At 34.4% G+C, this 16,150-nt stretch overlaps 1 protein-coding gene across 3 annotated transcripts in view; it reads left to right on the forward strand.

The window, feature by feature from the left end:
- Positions 1–16,150, forward strand: part of CSMD3 (CUB and Sushi multiple domains 3) — a gene marked incomplete at both ends in the record, with an annotated part of 1,233,164 nt that overhangs the window by 358,143 nt on the left and 858,871 nt on the right. For all 3 annotated transcript variants that reach the window (XM_080802411.1, XM_080802412.1, XM_080802413.1), the window contains one exon: positions 10,978–11,185. In XM_080802411.1, the coding sequence (XP_080658537.1) occupies positions 10,978–11,185 (208 nt within the window). The remainder of the gene's footprint in view (positions 1–10,977; positions 11,186–16,150) is intronic.

Consider the following 16,150-nt stretch of genomic DNA (forward strand, 5'->3'; position numbering starts at 1 on the left):
TTCATTGTGAGATGCCTGGTCTAGTGTTTTGTCCATTTTGTTATTAGTTGTTTGCTTTTTCCTTAATGATTTTAAAAGTTCTTTACATATTTTGGATGGACCCTCATCAGTTATGTGTATTAGAATATTTTCCACCATGTGACTACCTTCTCGTAAAGAATAGCATTCCTAATTTTAATGTAGTGCACTATATCTATTTAAGAAGATTTTGACAATCCTAAGGACATGAAGATGTTGTCTTACATTTTGTTTTAGAGGCTATATTGCTTCAACTTTTATATTTAGATTAATGGTTCATCTGGCATTGACTAGAGTGTATGGGTCGTTGATTAACCCAGCACCATTTAATGAAAAGATGTTCTATTCCCAATGCTCTATGCTGCTGCCCCATCATAAATCAAGTGTTTAAGTGTGTGTGTGTGTGTGTGTGTGTGTGTGTGTATGTGTTACTGAAGACTTTATTCTGTTCCATTGGTCAACTGGCCTGTATTTACTTTTAATTCCTCATTGATTTGATTAGTGTGGCTTTATAATGAGCATTAATGCTGCTTATTTAGCTTTATTTTCCTCCTCAGGATTGTCTTAATTATGCTTAGCTTTCTTCACAATTCTAGATAAATTAAAAAATCAGGTTGTCAATTTATATACATGCATACACATATGCACAAGCAAAATTTTGAATGGAATTATACTGAAACTATAGATTAATCTATACATTTTTAGATGACCAGTCTGAAAGCATAGAATATCTATTTATATAGATCTATTTATAGATATACAGATCTATAAATCTATATAAATCTGTATAAATCTGTTTATATAGATCTGTAGTTTTTCTCAAAAATGTAAGTGGAGCTGGGGCGCCTAGGTGTCTCAGTGTGTTAAACCTCTGCCTTCGGCTCGGGTCATGATCCCAGGGTCCTGGGATCAAATCCCGCATCAGGCTGAATGCTCAGCAGGAGCCTGCTTCCTCCTCTCTCTGCCTGCCTTTCTGCCTACTTGTGATCTCTTGTCTGTCAAATAAATAAATAAAATCTTAAAAAAAAATATATAAGTAAAGCTCTGCTCAGGCTTTTTGTGTTTTTAGAATTTTTATTTCTAATTATTTGAAAATTTATCCTATTAGAGATGGTGTTCTTAAAATTTCAGTATCTATTCAGATATTGATACTGATATGTTGTTTGTTGCCTGTGTATAAGTGGTCTTGCTAAATACACACATTAAGCTGTATATTTAATCTGGTGATTCTCTTGAATATTCTAATTTATAGTTCTGTAAATAATGAAGTTACACTATTGAAGTTAAATATGGAGAAAAATCTAAAACTTGACTCACTCCCACCCTCTAGGTGCTGAATAGCAATATACTTTCCAATTAAGTGCTCTTTCAGTTTTGAAGCTTTTGCCATGCAACATACATTTTGTTCTTAAAATTTATTTAGCAGTTTCTCTCATTTTTCTATTCAATTTTGACTTTTTGTTGCAATTCCTCTGCTTTGGAATAGTGATACATTCTTCGTGATTCTCTTTTTATTCTACTCTACAGAGAGATGGTCCAGAGATAAAATCCAATTTGATGATCAGTTCAAATAATTATATTTACTCATTTACTTATTTTATATTTAATTCAGTATATTCATATAAACCTCCACTATATGTCAACATCTTTTTTTAAATAATAGAAATATTATGTGGACAAAAATAAATACCATCCCTGTCTTTATAAAGTTCAAAAATTGAAGGGAGAGAGAGATTTCAAGTACCTATGTGGAAAAAAGTCTTCAAGCAATCTGTGACCTCTAAGGTCACTTGGGGCACAATATCCTGATTACATAAGTAGAAAAGAAGAGAGTGTATGATCTTGTGGGTTTTTATAGGCAGAACTTGTAGTGGTAACTGATTGCCACTGACTGTTCACTGGAATTCAGTTCCATGGCTGAACCTAGATATAGAAAGCACAAGAATATTTGGTCTATTTGAGCAGCTGACTCTGGTTACAACAGTACATGTGAGAGTGGGAGAGGGGAACCGTTTTGCACTGTTGGTGGGAATGCAAGTTGGTGCAGTCACCTTGGAAACCAGTGTGGAGATTCCTCAAAAAATTAAAAATAAAGCTGCCCTGTGATCCTGCAATTGGCTTTACTGGTTATTAACCCCAAAGATACAGATGTAGTGAAAAGAAGGACCATCTGTACCCCAATGTTTATAGCAGCTATGTCCACAATAGCCAAACTGTGGAAGATGCTAAGATGCCCTTTAACAGACTGAATGAATAAAGATGATGTGTTCCATATATACAATGGAATATTACTCAGCCATAAGGAAGGATGAATAACCAAATTTTACATCAACATGGATGGGACTGGAGAAGATTATGCTGAGTGAAATAAGCCAAACAGAGAAGGTCAATTATCACTTTGGTTTCACTTGTGGAACATAAAGAATATGAAGAACATTTGGAAAAGGAAAGGAAAAGTGAAGTGGGGGGGTGAGAAATCAGAGGGGGTGATGAACTATGAGACACTGTGGACTCTGAGAAACAAACTGAGTGTTTTAGAGGGGAGGAGGGTGGAGGGATGGTTGAGCCTGGTGATGGGTATTAAGGAGGGCACACATTGCATGGAGCCCTGGGTGTTGTACATAAACAATGAGTCTTGGAACACTACATCAAAAACTTATGGTGTATTGTATGGCGACAATATAACACAATAAAAAATTTAATTAACTTAAAAAAAAAGGAATTTTGGTGCTTAGCTAATTGTCTCTGCCATACCAGGATGCCAAAAACCCTTTACCTCTTATATCTTTAGGTTTTCAGTTTTCATCAAATTTGGATTTTTCTTTACCCATTATATCTTCAAATAGCTTTCCATGCTTCCACTCTGCCCCACTGCCTTTTGCAACTTCAGTATTACTTATGTCAGAATGCTTTATATTTTCCTACACGGAAGTTCTTTCTAAAGTTCTTCTGTTCTTTCTCCTACATTTTGAATAGTTTCTGTTGCTCTGCCTTCAAGTTCAATATGTTTTATTCTGGTGCTCGCTTCAGCAGCACATATACTAAAATTGGAACAATATGTTTTATTCTGTAGTATCTAATTGTTATAAACCCTACTGAGCAATTATTTTCATTTAGAATAATATGTATTTTGTCTCTTAAAGTTTTATTTGGTTACTATATACATACTATATACTATAACTTTCACTATGTTCACTGTGTTTGTTTTTTCTGTAAAGGTTTATGTAATGAATATTTCAGAATTTGCATATGGTCTCTATTATATATGGTCTCTATTATATATTTATATGGTCTCTATTATATATTTATCTTTGATTTTAGTTTGTTTTTCATCTATTTTTATAGTTCTTTAAAATTATAAAAGTCATGCCTGTCTCTTAGGCAATACAAAACAGGGTATAATTCAGATAGAGCTTGATATGTAGTTTGCTAAGCCTTGCTTTAAATTGTAGAACAAAATTATAATAATTCCATCATCTCCATCATTTTTGTTTAGTTTCTATTGAGTAATATTTTTCTTGGTAATGGGTTGTATTTTTCTGCCTCTTGAGATGACTACTCCTTTTTTACTAGATGTTGAACATTGTGAATTTTAAGTTATTGAGTGTTGGATTTAGTTTTCATCTTTTAAAGAATGTTGGATTTTCTCCTGATATAAAGCCAAGTTACATTAGGTTCAGATAGTGTCTTTGAGGTTTGTTTTTAAATTTTATTATGGCAGTTCTAGAGGAAACTTTGCTCTAGGGATTGTTTAGCCTCTCTAATGAAGTTCATCCCTGCTGAAATGCTACTGAATACTCGGTTACTTAAAGACAACTCTCTATCTTAGCTGGAGGAATTTGCAAAATACCCAGCCCCGTGTGCTCTCTTAGAGCCATTTAGGACATAGATTCTTCATCTCTTTTTGCCTTTCTGCATGGAATTTCACCCTTTATGTGCGTTTGCTCATATTTAGCAAAGATCCAGGGTGCTACATTGCAGATTTTGTGAGTTGTTTTTTGGCCGAGCTCCCTCTCTAAACCTTGTCTTACAACTATGGGCATGACATGGTCCCTGAACACTGTCTACTTAGCTCAAGGAGAGTATCATGTTCTACTGATAATCCCTTGGTCCTGAATGTGCTTCTAGACAGAAAGCCAGGCAATTATAGGGATCTCCTCCTTTATTCCTCTCCTTTCTGAGAGTCACAATTCTGTATGGCCCTAGTGCAGTGTTAAAAAAAAAAGTTATTTTGCTTAGTTTTTAATTTTTTTTTTTTTAAAGAAAGGCTCATAAATTTGTTCTTTGTTACTGTGTCATGGCTCCCTCTTGACTGAAAGATTTTTTTCCTCCAAATCTTTAAATAATTTAAATTATCATTGAATGGATGCTTTATCTTTCTTATTTGGAGATTTTAAACTAAATATTAAAATAAAAATCCACATATTTATTAATTACTTTCCTCAGTGCATTATCTCACCTTCTCATTTTCTTTTTTTTTTAATTAAATTTTTTATTTATTTTCAGTGTAACAGTATTCATTGTTTTTTCACCACACCCAGTGCTCCATGCAATCTGTGCCCTCCCTAATACCCACCACCTGGTTCCCCCACCCTCCCACCCCACCCCTTCAAAACCCTCAGGTTGTTTTTCAGAGTCCATAGTCTCTCATGGTTCACCTCCCCTTCCAATTTCCCTCAACTTCCTTCACCTTCTCATTTTCTAAACATGTCTCTTAGGAAGGTAAATATAAATTAAAATAAGATACTTCCTCTAAGGCATATTTGAGTATTTAGGAATAAACAATGCTGAGTGCGATTATGCTTAGCTTTCCCTTTCCATAAAGTGTTCATCTGGATGAATGATGAATGTTTTTCTTCTTCAGGTTGTTATAAATCTGATTCTAAGATGAATTTAATTTTATCTGTTTTGATATTAAAGAAGCTGAAGGTACTAGACTGAGAAATGAAAATAAGGACACATTGGTTTTCCCCATAATCACAAAACATGTACTCTTTTCCTTAAAACTTGGGGCAGCATTATGTGTTGTGCCTTGAAAAACATAAAACTACCAATCTAGAAGATGTACAATTTAACTACCCTGTTGCTCTATTTTCTTCTCTATGAGAAAAGTGTTTCTTCTTAAACATGAAGATGCATAAGGCTGAACTATGAAATGTAAACAAGGAGAGTCACAGAAATGGAACAGCTGCTCTGCTATGTAATATAATGGATAATTAATTAATGTAATATCTAAATAGTTTGTCTAATTAAGAGGTACAACAGTGATCCCTGTCTACAAAGGAACAAGAATCCGTGTAGATGTCAGTTTTACTTGACTGCTAATAGAAGGTTGAGATTTAACAAGGAAGAGTTGCAAAAAATTTCTCATGATATAGTCTGATCCTGGATTTAATGCTTAGCATCTGGATTTCACCAAGTGTACTCATTTTCTAAGACTTACAGTTAATTTATCTTTTTTGATAAATAAGCCTATTTCCTATCACCCCTGCACCCCATCCCTAAGTAATTTTAGAAGAAATTAGTAACAGGGCAGAGCACAGTGTGAGATCAATATCTGCAAAGATGTACTACAAAAAACTGTTTTAAGTGGTTTTTTTTTTTTATGCTGTCTTTTTTTTTTTTTTTTTTCTGTCATGTTTTGTGGCAGTTCCTATTTACAAGATCTTAAATGAAATGTATGGTCTCCTAACCAAAGCCAAAACAAAGTCTGATATTTTCAGTATATAAATGAGTGTCACAGACATGGAAAGTAAATAAAATTTAATTTTAGGAAAAATATATTTGTGGAAAAATATTAAACTTTTTTTCTTAATATTCACCCTTAAATACAACTAATTTTTTGTAGGTTTTTAAGTTTATTTTTTAAAAGTTAACATGTGCATAAAAGGAAATTGAAAAACAAGAAGCAAAGAACAAAGTCATCCATAATCACAAGCAGTTTACAGTTTTTTAAATTTATTTGCGACTTTTCTCCCTGCTCTATCAGTGAGAAATTAAAGAGATTGTTTACCAAGTTTATATAAATTCAGTTATTTTTTTACATAAATTCAGTTATTTTAAAGAAGTAGAAGTTATTTGATGATGCTTTAAATATTACAAATAAGGAAAATTAGGTATAATAGAATTTTAAATTTAACAGCCATAGTTTTTAATCAATAGATTTTAGTACATTAAGAATTAAAGGGAGTTAATAGTATTTTCCCCATGCTGCTGGAATAAGTCCCAAGTCAAAATGATTATTAAAAAAAAAAAAAAAAAAGAAAGCTTATTCTTAAAAGACCACATTTCCCTCATTAATTCTATTGGCTAAACTGGTTGTTTTCTTTCTGTTTTATAATAAATTGATCCAGTATATTTTTAAAATAGCATACATTCAATCTTACAACCTATGCACTTTTCTTAGAACAAGAGTAGAGAAGTAACCAACCTTTTTATTATCCACTATATTCTATATATAGTAAGTAACCACATTTTGAAGCCAATACAACTTCTAGTTAACTACAAGATAAATCCAAGATAGTCAATCATATTGCTTTACTCTTTAGGTGAAAAAAATATTCTTAAAAACAGGCCTAAGAGGAGTATTCTAATTTATTTTGTCATGATGCTGTTTATTCCAAAATGCCTACAGAGATCAAATTAATCTTTTGAAGAGCTAAGGTAAAAATACACTACAATACTGAAAACAAGAGATTGTTTATCTCGAGGAAGCAACAAAGCATGGAAAAATTTGCCTGAACTCTTGATCCAACCCCTTAATCTGATCTGCTATTTTCTTATTCCTCTGTCAACTCCAAAGAGCTACCAGAACGATATTTTCAAAACCCAAATCCAATCATGTCATTTCTGCTGAAAACCCATCAGTAGCTTTCCATAGCTCTAAAGAATTTCCAAAAGCTTGTTGGAAAGGTTCTGTGAGGTCTAGGCTCTAGTTGCCCTTCCAACTAACTGTATTTAGTACCACATAGCCCTCACTATCTTGGCAACAGCACAGAGTTTCTTTTTGTTTGGAGAATGCCTGCTTTCTCCAGTGAAATTTTCAGTATACCTATTCAGAACACATTTCCTTCTGCTTCTCATCTAGTTAATGATTACTATTCACCTTTCAGGTTTCAAATCTTTTTAAAAATTTTTAAAGTTTTTTTTAATTAAGTTATGTTAGTCACCATACAGTAGGTCATTAGTTTTTGATGTAGTGTTCCAAGATTCATCGTTTGTATATAACACCCAGTGTTCCAATCACTTCCTCAGAGAGTCCGTGTTCCTGAATTCCCTAATTAGTTCAAAGACCACCATATGACATCAGTACTAAATGCTTTTTCTTCACAGTGCCCGACAGAAATGTAACTTTAAGTGTTTGTCATTTGTTTAGAACCTCACACTCTACTGGACAGGATGCTCAATGAAGGCAGAGATTATTCTAACTTTTGATCATCACTATATAGCCTGAGAGATTAGCACAGTTCCCCTTGGTACCTCATAGATCACAATGGATATGTTTTGAACAGATGGCCAAATGAATTCACTTCAAAACTCACAGAAGATTGGTATAAATAACTGACATGATCCCATATGTGTCTGGAGTCTGTTAAGAAGTGGTTCTCTTGAACAAACTTAGTGACTCCTGCTCTTTCTGTGAACTGCTGTACAAAAGATCTTGCAGGCAACATTAATCCAGCAGGCAAGCCTAGTGGCCAGGACAGAGTGGTGCCAAATGAACTCAAAGACCAACTCACTTTGACCAGTGACCAGGCAATGTTACTCAGCAGGCAACGTTACTCAGCAGAGCAAGTGCAGCGCTGGATTTAAGGGTTTCATGGCTCATTCTAATGATGCCTTCCACTTGTTCCAACTCTGTTATAAAATTTTAAAAAAATTAGTTTATGTAATATAATCTGCTAGAACAGTCTATGATTATAGGAAATGTATTGGCTTTTATAAGTATTGTATTAAAACTAGGCCAAATCACAACACAAAGATTATAGCATTCAAGTAGGACCACCTAGCCAAACTGTTATATATCTAACCCATACAAAAGCAAACCACCTATTTCATAATTTTGTCAGATGCTGATTCTATGACAGTCTCTATATAGAGATAAGAGATAAATAGGAGGGCTTAACAATAACTTGATATGAGAATTGGCAAGAATGTTGGTTTCAGTGTTGGAAGATCTGCATTCCCATCTTGTTTTTAAGTACAAGTCATTCATACTTTCAGACTGAGGTTATTTTGCTGTAAAATAAAAACGTCCCTAGAGAGAGCTATTGTACAAGTTGTGATCCATCTCCTGTATTAGGAGTTTGGGTTGATTTCTCTTCTGTGAGCTTGCAGAAACTTCAAGGAAACCATGCAAATAAATTGATTTGTGTGACCTTTAGGTTTGGGGAAACAGTATATTATTATTAAACCATGGTTGAAATACTTAAATGTTGATGGTAAACCCATAAGGCTGCAGTTGAGAAAAAAAGTCATTTCCACAGAGGATGAGTAAATGAGGTATGTTTTTATTTGACCAAATGCAGGAATTTTGTGAGGGAGTTCTCTTGAATTGTCTTAGATCCTTCCCAAGAGGCCCACCTGGAAAAATGAGGAGATGTAGTTGGAAAGAAAATGGAAGTAAATTATTCTATATCCATGTTATAAGGGAGAAATGTAGGCAGCGAAACAGATAGACAGATTCCCCCACAACAAGGGAACTGAATGGGACACCCCTGAGGATCCCATAAAGGTTCATGAGCAAAAGAAACATCTTTGCTTAATCATCTGCTAAAAATCCTAGAAAATGGTACCAAATTATTTTCAGACAAGTAAAACAATTCATGTCCCCCAATCTCTTCTACAACTAACTCCAGGAGGAATCACAGAATGCTCAGTGAGTAGAGGAATATGAACAAAAATACTAGGAGGGAAAACAGAGAAGAAGAGCTCATTGTTCTGCCTTGTATTTGCCCCATCTGCCACAAGCCCAAACTAGGGAGAACAAAGAAACTTAACCCAAAGAAGTCAATTATTTTGCAAGTACCCAGCACTAGACGTACTAATCAATGAACTGAGATTTTTGAATAAAAAAGGATTTTAAAAAATTTTTATGTTAACTGAAATATATGTTTACCTGCGATTGTACCTAGAGACATGGAAATAAATAGCTCATAGAGCTATGGTTTGAATAGGTTGTATACTAGTTATACTCCAAATACATGATAGTGTAACATTTTATTTCCAAAGTACTACTCAATCCTGGAGTTGGTACTGAGAAGACAAAGAGTAGAGGTAGTTTGGGGTCAGGGTAAGCTACAGAAGGACTTGCTTACCATAGGTTAAAGTTAAGATACTGAGGGAAGACACTGTATGTTCTGTCAAGAAAATTGTGGTAATATGCCACATAGTCTAGACCGGACCACTTCCTCTTTCTAATTACCCCCCAAAACTTAAAAATATAGAAAGGGCATGCAATGAAAATAAATATAACTTTTACAATAGTGGGTGATAAAAGTTAAGTATCTGTTAAGAGTAATAAACTTCTGTTTTCAATTTATGAATTACATAGTTAAATACATAAAGAGTTAGAGGAAGAAGCTAATGTTATTTGATGTATATAGTATAGTGATAATGTTCCTGGTACCAAAGCATTTTGCTATCCCTGGCCCATTATGGAGTTAAACAGGATGCTGTCCATCTCTAGTAAAGTTACGGAGTGTAAGTCATTACACCAAATAATATTTGGTCATTATAGAGCCATTTTTTTCCCTCTAACATTTGATTAAAATTGATGGAGCTTTCTGAGTGTCTCAAGGTAACTGCCTAGATCTTGAGACAGTTTACTGTACAAGTAAACTAGTAACCTATTAACGTGACTTTCTTGAACAGTGTTATGTCAAGACAAATTTTATAGTTTCAGTGTCTTTATAAAACAAGGAACTTTATCTTACACATCTCACACTAAACATAGACGGTCAGGTATTCCCTCTGTTAGCATACACCTTTGGCCAAAAGTAGACTTGTGGAGAACCCATGAGCCCTGTTTGGAAAATGGGAAACATAAGTCCTAATATAAAGCCAGTACAAATTTATTTATAACATTGTACATACATATATCACATAAATACCTAGCAAAATATGTTTACATTATTTGGCGGACTTATATGGAATACATTACCAAAGATATATTAATTACTATATTATTTCTCTCTAAAGTTTCCTAGAAAAGTGATGTATTTTAAGGACTTTATTTATTTTAGAGAGAGAAAGAGTGCTCAAGCATGCATGCAAATGGGGGAAGGAGGGGAGGGAAAGGGAGAGAGAGAATCTCAGGCAGATTCCAGGCCTGGTGTGGAGACCAACGTGAGGCTCAGTCCCAAAACCTGGAGATCAAGACCTGAGCCAAAATCAAGAGTCGGACGTCCAACCAGTTGAGCCACACAGACTCCCCAATGTATTTTTATTTAAAGTATAATTTCACAAATACTTTCAAAAGCTTTTGAAAAATGTCACTGACAAAAAATTATATTTTCTCTTAAATTGTTTCTTTATTTTATTCATACCTACATTAAAAAAAATAAAACTCAGCCTACCATGAATGTGTACAGTGATTAAAGATTTCCCATAACAGACCTTAAGAACAATGTTGGTTTTGTTTTATTCATTTCCTCACCTAATCAATGAAAAGATATCTTGGTCCTGTTATCCTGAGATCTAATAGAACTTTAGATTTTTACTTACTTTTATTGATATTTCAACTAATGATTATAAAATTATAAAGATATGGTTTATATTTATATATGTGTTTAAAATGTTTTCATGAACTTCTCATTTTATTTAATCTTTATTAGTATAATATGTACTTTGTGTCACAATATTTGGACTGCTGTTTTCATCCAAAACTGTCAACAGAATTGCTTTAATTTCATTTTTCTTAATGACTGATAACTGGACATCTTGTTCTTGTTTTAACAGCTGAAGATGCATGTGGAGGAACGATGAGAGGATCCAGTGGCATCATTTCAAGCCCTAGTTTTCCTAATGAGTACCATAACAATGCTGATTGCACTTGGACCATTGTAGCAGAGCCTGGGGATACAATTTCACTCATATTTACTGATTTCCAAATGGAAGAAAAGTATGATTACTTAGAAATAGAAGGTTCTGAGCCACCTACAATATGGTAAGTAAATAGCTTCTATTCTAACCTAGCATCAATGTCATTGCCTAAGGCTGACCAGGGATCCAAGAACAGCTGTGTAAGGACCTTTAAAGGTTTAGTTATTTAAAAGAACTTAAGAGTTGCAGGAAAATTGTAAGGGGCATCTGTCAAAGCTGAGGGATATTTTTGAAGATAAGGGTACTAATACATCAAATAGATTGGAATTCTGAAGGATGAAACTTTCCATCAATATTTAATTATCAGTCATTGGAAGGTAATATTACTTAAGCACAACTTTTATAAGAAAAGTTCCTAATGTAATCTTTAGTTATGTTCTGAGCATGCCAGTCCATAGTTGGTGGTTCCTTTCAAATGATTTGAATAGTCTGGGAAATAATTTGCCTTTGTTTTTATAGATAGTTCTTTTATTCAATCTGTTATCTGAAGGCAAAAATTAAACATTATGATCTGGGGTAGTATGGTCTGTTTTTTACAGACTTCAAGACATGGTTTCATGGCAGCTGAAGAGTTTTCAGAATATGCTTTTGTGGTATAATATTTTTAGGGGAAAATATTTCATTACACTATTTTAAAAATTTGAATGTATTGATAGGACAGAAGTGTAAAGTAGATTGTGAATCAGTCACTGAGTGAAGAGTGATGAGACTGTTATAGTAAGGCAATTGGTAAACACTAGACTAGAATGGGCATTTTAAGCCATGTAAAGGATTTGATAAGAACAGAACTTTATTAAAGTGTTTTATCAAATACAATTACATGAAGAGGTGTGAATTTTCAAATGATTATTCTTACTAAGTGGAAAGATTGATTTGAAGTTGGGCTCGATTAGCTGTAGGAAGAGGTGATTGCTATACCCAAGAAAAAGTCGTGGTAGCCTGGATTAGAATGGTATTGATGGAGATAAAACAGTAGAATAAAGTAGAATAAGTTAGAAGGTATTTAGGGAGGCATAATGAAAAGGCCTTTAGGGGGTTGAGGAGTGAAAAGAAGGTGGTGTTAAAATAAAACATCATTTCCTGACTTGCCAAGTTGGTAAACCAGTAGAGATAATCACTGATTTGGAATTGTTGAAGGAGGGTCAAATTTGGAGTGAGAATGCTATGAATATTAAGAATTATTTTTATATCTATTTAGCTTAAGGTCACTTTGAGATGATCCATTAAAGCCATCTGGTAGACAACTATGTCTGTCTATATGACTCAGGAGTTCTGCACTGAAACATAACTGATAGGATGTAGTTGATATCTAAGGTAAATGAACAAATAAGCATCGATAATATTGGCTAGCTAGAGACAAGTTGGAATGAGAAGAAGCGAGATAACTAGGACTGAGTCTGAGCACCAACAGTAGGTTATAAAGCTCAGGCTTAGGAGGATTATCCTGCAAAGGGCGCAGAGGAAGTGCATTTAGAGAGGCAGGAGGAATAAAGTATCGCACAGGCCAGAGAAGGAAAGTGTGAGGAAAGAAGAGAAAATATTGTGGGCTGCTGCTGAAAGGACACTGAGTAAATGTTTAAAAAAAAAAAAAAAAAAAAATATATATATATATATATATATGTGTGTGCGTGTGTGTATATATATATATATATATATATATATATATATAGTTATCTGGGATTTAGCAAAAGTACCACGTGGGTCTGTCATCCTAATATATTCGTTTGAAGGTAAGACAAAAGTTACACACTAGCCATACCCACTTTTTTTGTTTGCTTGTTTTCTCTTCTACCCTCAGGCTGTCAATACTCAGAGTTACATAACTTTAACACTTCCCATGATAATTTCTTGCCCAAGTGCAACAAAACCCAGCAGAATCTAGGTTTAAAATGTTAGCAAATTCAAAAACTCTTGTTTTAGAAATTGCTACTTGTACAGTGATACATATTGGAGTCATATCAAGGTAGATGATAATGCCAGGACTTTTCCAATAATTGTACTATCTTCTGGTATGCAAGAGATCCCATTAAAAATCTGAGTGGTTTTTTTTTTTTTTTCAAGATTTTTATTTATTTGACAGACAGGGATCACAAGCAGGCAGAGAGGCAGGCAGAGAGAGAGAGGAGGAGGAAGCAGGCTCCCTGCGGAGCATAGAGCCCGATGTGGGGCTCAATCCCAGGACCCTAGGATCATGACCTGAGCCGAAGGCAGAGGCTTTAACCCACTGAGCCACCCAGGCTCCCCAAAAATCTGAGTTTTTAAACTCCCCAAATATTTGATTACTAGATATAAAGAAGGAAATTCAAGAAAATGTTTCTTCGTTACCACTGAGCTCTGGAAACCAACAAATTTGTCTAGAATCTAACACATTTATTTTGGGGATCGTAATATCCTATTTATGTTCATGTAGTCATTCTCTTTTCAGATTGTGCATTCTTAGTAAGGATTTGTAAGTTTCTATATGAACATCTATTTTTGTTTCTGAGTTTCTAGAACAATGTAGCTTGTCCAATAATAGCATCAGATCCACAAATTGCTCTTCTCTGAATTTTCTAATTAAATGACACTGGGACACTTTACTTTTTTCCCTCTTTGTTAGGAAGAAAACAGTAACTGAGAATTTATTGTTTTACTGCTATTTATTTTTTATTTATTTTTATTTATTTATTATGATTATGTTCAATTAGCCAGCATAATAGTACACCATTACTTTTTGATGTAGTGTTCAATGATTCATTAATTGTGTATAACATCCAGTACTGATCACCACATGTGCCCTCCTTAATACTCATCACCCAGTTACCCCATCTCTCCACCTCCCTCTCTTCTGTAACTCTCAGTTTGGTTCCAGGAATCCAGATTACAACACAGTAAATATTTAGGTGACTTGTCAGAATCCTAGAGATAGATATAGATATATAGGTATAGATATATAAAAAATAATAACAATAAGTTCATTTAGAAATTTTCTAGAAAGTTATACAAACACCCAAGCTATATTACTATAAATGCCAGTTTGAAGATACATAGCGTCAGTAAATTAATAATACTGTGTATAGCCACTTCACTTTGACAAAACAGTGTTCGTTTTAATTGTATTAGTTATGGAATTGATGTATAAAATGATCTGAGTCATTAAAAATTTAAGTCTAATCCTTAATCTTCTAATTCCTTTAAACCATTTAATGTTCTCATGTCTTTTTCATTTATGGTCATCAAAATGAGAAAATATGTTTCAGGTGGTATTGCATTGGTTCTTCCTATGCGTTGCTCATATAATATTTTCAACTCATAATGGAATTCAAAGGAGAATATGAGTAAGGGAGACATGCACATTCTTTTGATAAAAATGATAAATGGTTCTTTTGACTTCAGGTCCCTCACTCAAGGACTGGGGACTTGGCATTGGCTACTGTACTTTAAATTTTTTCCTAAAGTTCAGGCAGTGAGGCAAGCCTTGCATAGCCTGTGTTTGACTTTGGCAACATGACCAAGCCAGCCCACTAATCGTGCAGCACAGAGAGTACTACCTGCCAGTGCCTTTCTTACAAGCTGTGTATTGTAAATCAGTAAGTTCTAGTTTGTTAAACAATAGTCAGCAGCACCGCTGTGTGATCCAACAGGAGTGCAGTGAATCCAGTCAATTATTACTGGATGATAAAAGTTTATGAGGCCTAGTCAATGTCAACTGATTGCATTGCAATGAAATGAAAAATGACATAGCACAAGGAAACTCTCAAGTTCCAGTTTCAGCTTTGACTGTTTGTTGGTAGATGAAATTATTTCCTCTGCAATATCCAAGCCTTCTCTCAACTCTAAAATAGCATTTGGTGGGGCGCCTGGGTGGCTCAGTGGGTTAAGCCTCTGCCTTCGGCTCAGGTCATGATCTCAGGGTCCTGGGATCGAGCCCCACATTGGGCTCTCTGCTCAGCTGGGAGCCTGATTCCCCCTCTCTCTCTGCCTGCCTCTCTGCCTACTTGTGATTTCTCTCTCTGTCAAATAAATAAATAAAAATCTTTAAAATAGCATTTGGCATTACCTGCCTAGGTGCTGCAACAGGGGCAATGAGGTGGAAAGTAATTAGATATTACCTTATTTACAAAGTCTGGGTTGGAGAGTTGGATTAGCAACTCTTTAAAATCGTTTTCAAACTTAATCTTTTGTTTCTTACTAGAATTCCATTCATTCTGTGATCATTCAGGAATTATTTATTGGATATCTACTACATGGCAGACATTATTCTTAGGGCATCAGCAACCAAAGTAATGGGGAGGCTTGCTTTTGCATAATTTATGCTCTATCAGGGAAAAAGACAATAAACAATATAAATAAGTTAATGACACATTCTGTCTAGAGAATGATAATAAAGAAAAGGTGAGGTAGGTTTAAGAGAGGTAAGTAAAGCAACTGTGGCCTGATGGAGGTTACCTAAATGAGAAGTTGAGATTTGAGCAAAGTCTTAAAGGAAGGGGATTACCCAACCAGAAATCTCAGCAATAAACATTCCCGAGAGAAATGTATTTAAAGCAAAATACATAATCCAGAGGGAAGCTCTTTCTGTTAAAGTAATAGCTACTAGGTCATGTGGCTGCAGAAGAGTTGCATGCGTGAAAGTGGTAGAAAAAATAATAATTAATGGAGCCCAGCTCAAGACCCATATTTGGCTTTTAGTCTAAGTGAAATAGGGAGTCATTAAAGGGTTTTGAGCACACTAGTGACCAAACTTAACTTTGAAGGATCACTCTGGCTTCTTCGTGGGTAATAAATTATAGAAAGGAAAAGGAGAAAGATAGACATTATTTGCAGTAATCTAGGTAAGATACTTTAATTGTTAGGATTATGAAATAGCAGTGGAGATGATGAAATTTGTCAGACTTTCAAGATAAAGTTAAGTGAATTTCCTGATGAGATTTGAAGTTCAAGAAAAAGAAGAGGCAACAACAGCTCTAAGAAGTAAGGATAGCTCGAAGGTTTCTGAAGACCTGACAGGATGAAATATCCATTGATATTGGGAAGACTTTTGATTACA

Source organism: Martes martes (genome assembly GCF_963455335.1).
Source record: "Martes martes genome assembly, chromosome: 4".
In the NCBI taxonomy this organism is placed as follows: domain Eukaryota; kingdom Metazoa; phylum Chordata; class Mammalia; order Carnivora; family Mustelidae; genus Martes; species Martes martes.